At 36.1% G+C, this 12,500-nt stretch overlaps 1 protein-coding gene across 1 annotated transcript in view; it reads left to right on the top strand.

The window, feature by feature from the left end:
• The first annotated feature begins 7,661 nt into the window (after positions 1 to 7,661).
• LOC137618414 (cytochrome P450 4C1-like) overlaps positions 7,662 to 12,500 on the top strand; it is a 37,728-nt gene continuing 32,889 nt past the window's right edge. The window contains exons 1-2 of the mRNA XM_068348583.1: positions 7,662 to 7,668; positions 7,810 to 7,863. Of these exons, the coding sequence (XP_068204684.1) occupies positions 7,662 to 7,668; positions 7,810 to 7,863 (61 nt within the window). The remainder of the gene's footprint in view (positions 7,669 to 7,809; positions 7,864 to 12,500) is intronic.

The raw sequence follows: 12,500 nt of genomic DNA, 5'->3' as shown, positions 1-12,500 counted from the left end.
TTACTCTTACCCACATTAACTCTCAACTTCCTTCTCTCACACACTCTTCCAAATTCTGTCACTAGTCGGTCAAGCTTCTCTTCTGTGTCTGCTACCAGTACAGTATCATCCGCAAACAACAACTGATTTACCTCCAATTCATGATCATTCTCGCCTACCAGTCTTAATCCTCGTCCAAGCACTCGAGCATTTACCTCTCTCACCACTCCATCAACATACAAGTTAAACAACTAAACAACCACGGCGACATCACACATCCCTGTCTCAGCCCCACTCTCCAGAAACTAATCGCTCACTTCATTTCCTATTCTAGCACATGCTTTACTACCTTTGTAGAAACTTTTCACTGCTTGCAACAACCTTCCACCAACTCCATATAACCTCATCACATTCCACATTGCTTCCCTATCAACTCTATCATATGCTTTCTCCAGATCCATAAACGCAACATACACCTCCTTACCTTTTGCTAAATATTTCTCGCATATCTGCCTAACTGTAAAAATCTGATTCATACAACCCCTACCTCTTCTAAAACCACCCTGTATTTCTAAGATTGCATTCTCTGTTTTATCCTTGATCCTATTAATCATTACTCTAATATACACTTTTCCAAGTACGCTTAACAAACTAATATCCTTGAATTACAACACTCATGCACATCTCCCTTACCCTTATATAGTGGTACAATACATGCACAAACCCAATCTACTGGTACCATTGACAACACAAAACACATATTAAACAATCTCACCAACCATTCAAGTACAGTCACACCCCCCTCCTTCAACATCTCAGCTCTCACACCATCCATACCAGATGCTTTTCCTACTCTCGTTTCATCTAGTGCTCTCCTCACTTCATCTATTGTAATCTCTCTCTCATTCTCAACACCTGCAACAGCAATTATATCTGCCTCCCTATTATCCTCAACATTCAGTAAACTTTCAAAATATTCGGCCCATCTTTTCCTTGCCTCCTCTCCTTTTAACAACCTTCCATTTCCATCTTTCACTGTCTCTTCAATTCTTGAGCCAGCCTTCCTTACTCTCTTCACTTCTTTCCAAAACTTCTTCTTATTCTCTTCATATGAATGACCCAATCCCTGACCCCACCTCAGGTCAGCTGCCCTCTTTGTCTCACGTACCTTGCGCTTTACTTCCACATTTTTCTCTCTATATTTTTCATACTTCTCTATACTATTACTCTGCAGCCATTCTTCAAAAGCCCTCTTTTTCTCTTCCACTTTTACCTTCACTCCTTCATTCCACCATTCACTGCCCTTCCTCATGCTGCCTCCAACAACCTTCTTGCCACATACATCACTTGCAATCCCAACAAAATTTTCTTTTGCTAACTTCCACTCCTCTAAATTACCAGTTTCTCTTACTCTCACCTTGTCATATTCCATTTTCAACCTTTCTTGATATTTACTTTTTACCCCCGGTTTTATTAGCTCTTCAACCCTCACTAAGCTCCCTTTTACATCCACCTACTCTATTCCCCCACTCTTTTGCTACAACTAATTTTCCATCCACCAAAAAATGATCAGACATACCGTTAGCCATATCCATAAACACGTGCACGTCTTTCAATCTTCCAAACAGTCTTTTAGTTATCAACACATAATCCATTAATGCCCTTTTTACTACTCTTCCATTTGCCACTCTTACCCATGTATACTTATTTTTATCTTTCTTTTTAAAAAAGCTAGCACTTATTACCATCTCTTGTTCAACACACATATCTACCAGTCTCTCACCACTCTCATTTTCACCTGGTACGCCATACTTCCCAATGACACCTTCTACCTCTCCAGCGCCCACTCTAGCATTTAAGTCACCCATGACAACTACATAATTCCTTCTACCCAGTCCTTCTACACACCTAGTTAAATCATTCCAGAACTCATTCCGCTCCTCTTCACTTTTCTCACTACCTGGCCCATACGCACTGACAAACGCCCAACATTCCCTACCCAACCTAACCCTTACCCACATTAACCTAGATAATATCTCCTTCCATTCCACTACTTTATAAATGCTTTTAAATATATTATAATACAAATCCAGATTCCAGGTAGATTAAAATGCTCCGAATATATGCCAAAGAGAAAGTGTAAAGATAAAAAGAAATCACCAAAGTCTTCGATATTAGCAACACCTCCAAGTCGCACCATTCAGACCTGCACTCCTGGCGAGAAGTTTTACGCCACATTTCATTAGCCATAATTGGTTCATTTTAAACAATCAGTAATGCAACTTGCAAGTTATGAAAGATTTTCCGATAGGTCATAAAGCGAATAAATTTCTTTATACTTAGGGTATGATAATATAATAAGTATTCTATAATTGATATTACTGTACAGCCGGTTATTCAATTCGCATTAAACATCGTTTGCAAGATGCATAAGAGGAAATATAAACTAAGTATGTTAAATTCATGAACCGTGATTCGTTATTTGAAGCAAGGAAGGTTCTGTTACAACATTTTCTTGGGATAATATTATCAAATTCTTGCGTTGCCTACGGTACAACAAAAGGGTCTGTTGAAAGTATTAATGATTTTTCTGAGTTAAAGGATAATTGGATAAGGCCAGTATAGATTCTCACCCAAAACAGAAATTAGATTACAATTCATATGTAAAAATTACTGGTTAGTCCCATCATTGGCTGATCTAAGGTTATGTTATTTCATCAACTTACATTCAGCGGTGAGGTAAAATTAGGAGAGAGAAAGTAATGGGATGGAAGATGGTGATAATGGAATATAGAGTTATCCGTTGTCCTTATCTACATTCAGGATAGATGACCATACAGATGGGAGAAGCCTGAGAGGCTTTCAGTTCAAAGCAAGGTCCCATAAAAAAAAAAAAGTCAAAACCAATGCCAAGAAATATAAAATGTTAAATATCACATTGTAGAGTAGTGTTAATGCATTGTGAATTATGGAGAGAGATCTCAGCATTAGAACACCAAATCACCAGTTAAGTTTTGTTTTGCTGACCAAGACTTCACAAGTAACTAATCGTTTATAGATGTGAGCGAAGCAAATAACAACTTCCATTTGCTGTTTGCGATGCGTTTAATTGCAACAATCATAACACCAGGAGCTAAAAAAAAGGCAACAGAATAATTCAATATGGAACGTCCAACAACAGAGGTGTAGGGCTCTATTTTCACCAACAAAACCACACCGATAACTTTGTTGCTGATTGATTAAGAATGTGTGAATGATGGTCACGATTACAATGAGGTCTTGGCCTCAGGGAAAGAAGAGAAATCATGCCGGTGTACCGGTTTCAATTTACCCCCTCCAAATCTTACCCGCCACCCTCCCCCCCCCCGGTGTTTGAAACCGGTTTCAGGCTACCGGGGGTAATTTGAAACCGGTTTCAAGCTACCCCCGGGGGTAATTTGAAACCAGTTTCAGGCTACCCCTCTGGTTTAAAGCTACCCCCTCCGTTTTGCGCAGTATCTCATTATTTACAAAATATTAACCAATTGCGTTTGATCAGGCCCAACACTAAATTATTAGGTCACATATGTATAGATGTACAGTTTCATCTATTGGTATAATTCTTTGATTTTATATCTTTATCCGTTAATTGTTTTGTTCTTTTTTGCGATTATCATACCAGTACAGCGATAAAATCACGCTCGATACGGCCATCATTTATGTTATTTTTTTCCAAAACGAACTCAAGACACATTCCGTGTGTATATTTGCATGTTCTATAATACAAGGTCTATAGATAGATCTTGGCATAATACTATGCACACAAGTCAAGCGTTCCTTAATTCATCAGGATGACCACAAAGAGGACGATAGTTACAATGACAATTTGTCGTCCTCGGACCGCAAATCAAAACCCCTTTTTTTTTTATTTCTTTATCTTATAGGTGAAAGTAAGCCACTGATCTCTGTTGTGTTGGGATGTATATAAATCCAGGTTAACCCGATCACAGCATCACTATAAAAAAAAACTCGTTATAATGATTGCTGAACGGAAATCAGACAACCTCGATATCATTGACTACATAGTGAACGCCTAGCACCCACAAGAGGCTTCGGAAAACGAAAAAGCCAGTCTATACTCTGTTAGATTTACGAAGGCCGAGGTGTATCTACAGTTAAGAGCACGGTGCCACATTTTTGATTTCGTAGTATACCTTCTCACCTTACTAAATTCATGTAGTAATCTCCTTTGGGAATCGACCACCTATTAAAGAATTATCTTATCTGAAGGTCACGACCGAAATGATTGTTTTCTTTGGTCATACTGTCTCTTAAAATAATTATTTTATTATTTTTGTTGGCAGGTCAACATGCTTGCTATATTTCTTTTAATATCGCTTTGTTTTTAACCTTTTTCTAATGATACAATACCCATTTGCCTTCTTGTTATTTTTGTATTTTATCTTTATATCCTTCCTTCATTTGTTTTTCCTTATTTGTTTCCCTTCCCACTAGGGTTGAAGCTTGGATAATAATAATAATAATAATAATAATAATAATAATAATAATAATAATAATAATAATAACAAAAATAGTGGACAATGTAAACAATTTCTTACATCTCACTTTTAATTCGAAATTAGTCTTTCGACATAAACCACAAAAATTCATTCTTGATATAGACGACAAAATAACAGTTTTAAAGAAGATTCCTCATCAGTGGACTCTAGACTTCTTACTAAAAAATCCATATATTTATTGATTACCACATCTTGCTTTTCATCGTCCTCCTGTAATTTTTCGGCTAAATGTTTTACGATTTTCTCTCAATCTTCTTTTGTTACCGAATGCAGTGCTTCTTTTAAAAGTAAGCATACCCTTAAATATACTTTTTTTTTTTTTTTTTTTTTTTTGTGTGCCCAAATATGTTGCATTGGATTATATTGACAAATGTATGGAGGAAGACGAATAACTTTGTGACCATTTTCAACTGCAATTTTAGCAATCATGTAAGCGATATCAACATTCAGGGAGCATTCCTCAACTATTTCCAGAAGTTGATATTTTGACATATTGTCTCTTGGTATTAAGCATTTTCTATGAGCAATTATTCTATTTGTACCTTGTTATTTGTTGCTTTTGCAGGTTTATATTATTTTGCTTTATGATAAGATGCGTTTCCATTACAATTATAGAAGATGGGAATATATTCGGTGGCAACTGATTACGCAACCGTTGTTCAAAATTACGTTACCATTAATTTGACTGTGATTGTACAGTAGTTTTGCTTAAACTGGCTGCTTCTACTATGCGAAAAAAATTGCTTTAGAAACATCAGTAACAGGACCTCCTTTCTGATTTTATAAAGCAAAATATTTCGAAACATTATAAACAATCTCTCGTGCTTGACAAGTAAATAACGTACTATTGCTCTGTATGGGGAAGGGTGACCTTCCATTCCGGCTGACAAAAAATTCATGATGCTTTTATGTGTCTCCTAGTCTACCTTGATTGGCTATAATCTTTGTGGCATCTCTGTTATAGCGTTTGTAATTCTCTCTCTCTCTCTCTCTCTCTCTCTCTCTCTCTCTCTCTCTCTCTCTCTCTCTCCCCTACATCTGGGTGTGGAACTGTAGTAAGCCACTTCCGTCGCAGGTGGTTCCTGCCAGTACCTGGCCGCAAGGGATACTTTCTGACGAAATCCGATTAATGAATGTTCATATCTGACCTGAGAAACTATACCGGATACGTGGTAATTTTATGTCACGTTTCTTTATAGTACGACTGAGTAATATTACAGAAGTATAACAATTAGAAGTTGAGTTTTTATATAATTAAAGTTTAATATTTAAAGTAAGGGTACTCATTATAACCATAAAATGGCATCCTTATCTCTATTTTCGGAACAATGTTGGTATTACAGCAAGGTGTGTTTTCGTCTTAAGGTACATCTCAATCTTCTTCGTAAATTTGAAAGAGTGTAGATAAAGTACATATCTCATTGTGGATTTGTTTTTGTCAATTTCTCCATGCACATTGCTGTTTGTAGCTCAGGCACCTGCAATACATGAATTGAATCTAGCTGAGATGATAAAAGAAAACAATTTTCGACAATCACACAAGCACTACAATAATTCTTTCCCTCTCCGTCATCACAAAAACTTTAATGATAGAGTCTGAGGCTTCTAACGCGTCATATACTTCAATAAGAGGCCTTTACAATATTTTGTCTTAAATACAAAAATAAACTCTTTTATTCTACTACTGCGAAGTCAGCAATAAATACATGATGCATATATTTACTGTCATATGAATAATTTTCAATTCCGATGAGGGGTAACTTGAAAACAGAGGGGGTAGCTTGAAACCGGTTTCAAACTACTTCCTCGGTAATATGAAACAGGTTTAAAATTACCGGGGGTTAGCTTGAAACTGGGGGTAACTTGAAACCTTTACACCGGTGTTAAGGATGTGCGAGTATAGAAAAAGTAGGTGCGTTGGGAGCACAGCGTTGAAATCGCACGTATTGTAAAGGTTTTTCTCTAATTGGCAAGCGTTTAAGAAAAAGGAAAAATACAAATAATGTAACATAAGTAAGTAGAAAATTAGAATAGTTATGAAACTCACGCCAAGGTTTAAGAAGCAACACACTTATGAATGCATGCTTCTTTTGAGGAAATCACTCTGAACACATTTACGCACAACTGGTGTAAATACTTGGTAAAATATCTGTATATGGGTATTCTTAAAAAGAAGTTAAAATATCCCCATAACATTTCAACTTTGGCAATGCGCAAAACCATTCAAATCATGCAGCTGAAAATTTCCATTAGTGAAAGCTGGACTGTTTACTCGATACATCCATTTTTGATGCCATAAATGGAATATAAAAATTCCAGGTTTGAAAAAAGAAAATTCCCAAAAGGGAGGGATGAAACGATCAAATAAAGGCAGTGAAACTTAATAGATATTTCATCAAAAATGGCACAAGAGCTCATATCGCATTTTTTTATTAATCCTTTTTTACTTATATCCCACCAAGCATTAACGAATAGAAAATTATATATTGAAAAAACAAAACGTTCGTTCGGCATCATAATCACTCTAAAAACGCGAAGAAAAAGTAAATAGTTAGAATAGAAGTGTTAGTGAATTCTTGAATATTTCAAATAAATTGATTTGAAAAACTTGAATTCAGTAATATATATATCAAAGAAAATGCTCATTTGTTTTATGAATAGTTTTATTTTCAAACGATAAAAGTCAAACAGAATTAATCAAACCGGTGCCTTTGACATTTCGCAGACGGTCTACTCCTGCCAACTGGAAACAAAATATGAAATTGAAATAAAAGACCAAAAGTGTGACGTAATTCTGAATCATGGCTGAGGAATAAAAAGATCGTTCACAAAGATGAAATGATGATAATGTAACGTCCGTTCCTTCGGGCCTCTTTGTCTAATGTTGTGGCTGTCTAAGTTGCTGTCTTGGGCCTATGTTGTTATTCTCTGGTGATGAAAAGGGAGTTCAGAGGTGAAAAACCCAACAAACCAGATTTAAATAAGTAAGAGAATGAATTTCGGGGTTTCCTTACAGATATTTGCCAGAACTCATTTAATGTATTATATATGCTAAGAGTTGCAAAATTTGCAATTTACTAAAATTTTTAGGAGGATTTTAGCAACCCATTAAGAGAGTAACAAATGACAGGTACAGGCTGCTTTGATCAATATTAGAAGCACCATAGATGGAAACAATCCCTTACCCATTGAACCGACATACATACAAATTAGTTTTTCAATCCAGGAATTAGATCTTGATCACTGTTATTGTCTTCCTCGTCTCTTCCAGCACAGGTTGTCGATAAGGCAGTTGCCACAGACACAACAGATACCGATCCCGAAGGTATTTCTCCTCGTAAAAATTCCCCAATTACGAATAACGAAAAAAGAAAAAAAAAAGAAAAAAAAGAAAAGGACGATCTCGACGTTTGGCAAAGTGATACGAAGGAACGGCTATTACTTGATCATCATTTCATGTTCGAGGACTGTTTAATACATTCTCAGAATTTGAACAGAATTGCGTCATAAAATGACTTTCATTAGTATATCTTAATTCAATCCACTTATTCAAATAATCGTAAAAACAGAACAGAAATTATTTCATTAAATATAAATAACTTTTTGTTTCTGAAAAAAAAGTTTCTAGACGTGAATATATATGTGGATTCCTATTGTGGATTTCCACTATTATTCCGCACCGATATCTAGTCTCGTAACTTGGAATTTGGCTCACTACGGTCCCTCTATCATCATCATCATTATTATTATTATTATTATTATTATTATTATTATTATTATTATTATTATTATTATTATTTGCTTAGCTACAACCCTAGTAGGAAAAAAACGGGATGCTACAACCTCAAGGGATCCAACAAGAAAAATAACCCAGTGAGGAAATGAAATAAGGTAAAAGATAGAATAATGTGCCTGTTTGTACCCTCAAGCAAGAGAATTCTAAACCAAGACAGTGGAATACCATGGTAGAGTGGCTATGGCACTATCTAAGACCAGAGAATAATAGTTTGATTTTAGAGTGTCCTTTTCCTAGAAGAGCTACTGTACTTTTAGTTACCTGTCTCTTAAAAATTATATAGTTTTGCAATGTAGTCAGGAAGATGTTAAACAAATAACGTTTTGGGCATCAATGGTTATTTATACTGGTTTTCAGGTCAAACAGGGTTAACACTGGAATCAAAATACTCATATTAGAATTATTCTTTCTCACAAACAGATTTTCGCTTTCCATTTTTTATTTTTTTATGGGTAAAATTTCCGCCCAATCAGAGAATATCTGGAAAGGAGCATAACAAAAAAAAGCTTCGTTTTATCCGCTCAGGCAAAAAGTACGCAGCTCAAAGAAATCTAGAAAGGAATTGTTCTGTCTCCTCTTTTTGTATCTTAAGCGCCTGTTCCGCTTAGAAAACCTTTAGCCTCCTTTTCATCTTAATATTGTTCTTTTTCAACGTTCCCTTCTCTCAGCGTTTAAAGAATCGGTCTGCAAAGGAGCAGGAGAGAGAGACTTTAATCTTTATGGGTTCTTTTTTTATACTAAGAACAGGTCTCCTTTAAATGGGGGTGAGGGAGGGTACGGATGCACTTCATTCTTATCCCTATGTATAAATTCATTGTAATATGATTTAACATCATTATAAAACGTCATATGTATTTTGTAGACGTTTAGGCCAATGTTAAACATGAAATGAATATAGAAATACAATATATGCAAATGATTCAATGATTCATGATGCTATCGTTGGAAGGAATAATGAAGGTATAGGTACTAGGGTGTCCAGGACTCCAACCACCCGTTAGGATACTACCGCTAGAGAGTTATGGGGTCCTTTGACTGGCCAGACTGTACTATATTGGATCCTTCTCTCTACTTACGGTGCATTTTCCCTTTGCCCACACATACACCGAATAGTGTGGCATATTCTTTACATATTCTTCTCTGTTCTCATTTACCCGAGAACACTGAGGCTACCAAACAATTCTTCTTCACCCAAGGGGTTAACTACTGCACTGCGATTGTACAGTGACCACTTCCCTCTTTGTAAGGGTAGAAGGAACTCTTTAGATATGGTAAGCAGCTCTTCTAGGAGAAGAACACTCCAAAATCAAACCATTGTTCTCTAGTCTTGGGTAATGGCATAGCCTCTTGAGGGTACACTCGAGCACACTATTCTATCTTATTTCTATCTCAGTTTATATAGGATATATTTACTTTAATGTTGTTACTGTTCTTTTCCTGGTTTTCTTTCCTTACTGGACTATTTTCCTTGTTGGAGCCCCTGTGCGTATAACATCTTGCTTTTCCAACTAGCTTAGCAAGTAATAATGATAATAATATAATGGGCATTGCTGGTCTTGGGGAAACCGAAAATGAAAACGGAGAACTTTTGTAATTTTTTTCTTTACAAACAACATTGTCTTTGGAGGTACTCTTTTTCAGCACAAGACCATCCACGAATACACATGGACTTCACCATGTGGCAATTACAAAAATCAAATAGATCACGTAGGCAAGAAAGACTCTGAGAAATGTAAGAAGCTATAGAGGTGCTGATATTGGTAGTGTTCGCAAGTTCCTTATTGCAACGCTGATATTAAAACTGAGAGCGCACAACGAAAATGTAGATAGAATACCTAGGTTTGATACAAGCTAGAAGATGAGCGCAGAGAAATATTTAGAATTGAATGTAGGAATTGATTAGCAGCCTTATAGAGTTTAGGAGACAAACAGTTAATGAAGAATGGTGTGATTTCAAGAACAAATATCAGTTTAGAGACATGCAGTTACAAGAGTTTAGAGACATTGCAGTTACAAGAGTTTAGAGACATGCAGTTACAAGAGTTTAGAGACATGCGGTTACAATGAGAAAACTATGGATATCAAATGATACTTGTGATACTATCAAAATGAGACAAAAACAGAATTTGATTGTTGAAGGTTTTCGAAGAAGTAATGAAAATTTCAAGCTACGCATGCTAAGTATTCCATTCCGGTGCAGATAGCGAGGTCAAAAGAAAAGCTAGGAATGACTGGAGAAAGTATTTAAACAAAAAAGCAGATGAGTATGACAAATTCATGAGTTCAGGGAGTGGCTATGATGTAGAATCGCTCATAGAATCATTGATGAAATCTCTATGGGAGCAAAAAATATGAAGCCTTTTTCCATGAAAAAGATGGATCTGTTATAACAACAAAAGTTGAAAAAAGGCAACGTTTAATGGAACACGTTAGGGAGGTCATAAAGAGATATGAAGGGAATTATTTGATTAATACACCTGAAGCTGAGAAAGACATTGCTGTGCCTATAAATGAATTCAGTGTGTTTGAAGTTGAAGCTATCATTAAAAAACTCAATTGATGGAGAGCTACTGGTTACAATATAGAATAACTGCTGAGATGATATTGACTGAAAATGAAGTGACCCCTAGGATACTTGAAAGATTATTTTGTAGAATGTGGCATGAAGAGGCAAAAACCTTATAAATGGGCGCTAGGAGTGTTGGCGAAAATGGCAAAAAGTAGAAGAGACCTGACTGATTGTAATAATTATAGATGCGTCACACTTACGTCAGTTATCATGAAAACATATAACATGCTTATTATGAAGAGACTCGAGAGAATGATTGATGAAAAGCTGATAGATTAACAAGCAGGTATTAGAAAAAGTATAAGTTGTACTGATCAAATTTTAGTTTTAAGATATGTTGTGAAGCAAGCTGTGAAATATAGAAATCCCCTTTACATGGCATTTATAGATTGTGAAAAAGCCTTTGATGTTGAGCACCAGCCAATTTCTTGGAGAGTCCTGCGTTATTAGGAAGTTCTTCTTAAATTTGTAAATTTGATTAAGCCTGTTCATGAACACTGCAAGTGCAAAGTTAATGTTAGTGGAATCCTATCAAATGAATTCCAAGCGAACAGTGGAGTAATCAAAGGAAAGGTGTTGACACCTATGTTTTTTATCTTCCTCATGAATTTTGTAATGCATAGAATAGTAGGGGATGTAGTAGAAGAATTGGACTGGATTAGTAATAGGAAATTAGCTGACCTAGAGTATGCTGATGACACTGTCCTTATTATCAGAACACCACAGAGTTTTCAATGCTTGCTTACCACAATATATGAAATATCAGATGAGGTTGGACTCGAAATAAATAGAAGATTGACAGAGATGATGAGAACGATATATGAAATGGAAAATGAAATATCATTGGAAGGAGAAAAAAATATTGACTTAGAATCATTCAAATATTTAGGAACTATGGTCTTTATTATAGTCGTTAGAATTTGAGTTTAATGAAAGAGGGTAATAAAGCAAATCAGCCAATGGGTAGATTAAGTAAAATTTGGAAATAGAATCGTCTGAAATCACATGTCAAAATAAGGCTATACGGTATATCAGTTAAGTGATTTTACGGCTACAGTATGGACATGAATTGTCGTATGACAATAAAACAATATCCTTCTGATTTTGTAGATTTAAGAACAAAATAGTAGGGCAGGATTAGTAAACCAAACGTGCTTCACACATGCTTGTGCACTATAAAGGTTTTTCTGTCTTTTGTTTATATCCCTCTCCCCTTGCACAGATAACAACCTGTTTGACCCTGCCTGTTCATGAATTGATCTGTTTAAATTATTGTGACATTCTTGCTCGGAATGGCTTGTATATAAACTCATGATCCTTTGAAATAAAGATAGTTGCATTCACCTGGCCTCTCAGTTAACACCTAACAGCCCTCTCACACAATTGGTGGCCACTTGAGGACTCGCTCCCTCCCGTTAACCCCCTCACTGCTGGGCCCTAATGTTTAAGGATGCCACCTACTGATCCTGACTCTTCAACACATGCTTCCTCAATGAAACTGCTGCCCTTTGACAGCGGAGAAGTGTTTGCCTGGTTCCAGCGTGCCGAACTCCAGTTATGCATCAGGGACATAACTCAGTCTAGTACCAAAGCAGAC

This window comes from Palaemon carinicauda, chromosome 24 (genome assembly GCF_036898095.1).
Source record: "Palaemon carinicauda isolate YSFRI2023 chromosome 24, ASM3689809v2, whole genome shotgun sequence".
Taxonomy (NCBI): domain Eukaryota; kingdom Metazoa; phylum Arthropoda; class Malacostraca; order Decapoda; family Palaemonidae; genus Palaemon; species Palaemon carinicauda.
The sequence above is the reverse complement of the archived record's forward strand: the minus strand, read 5'-3'. Positions and strand labels throughout refer to the sequence as shown.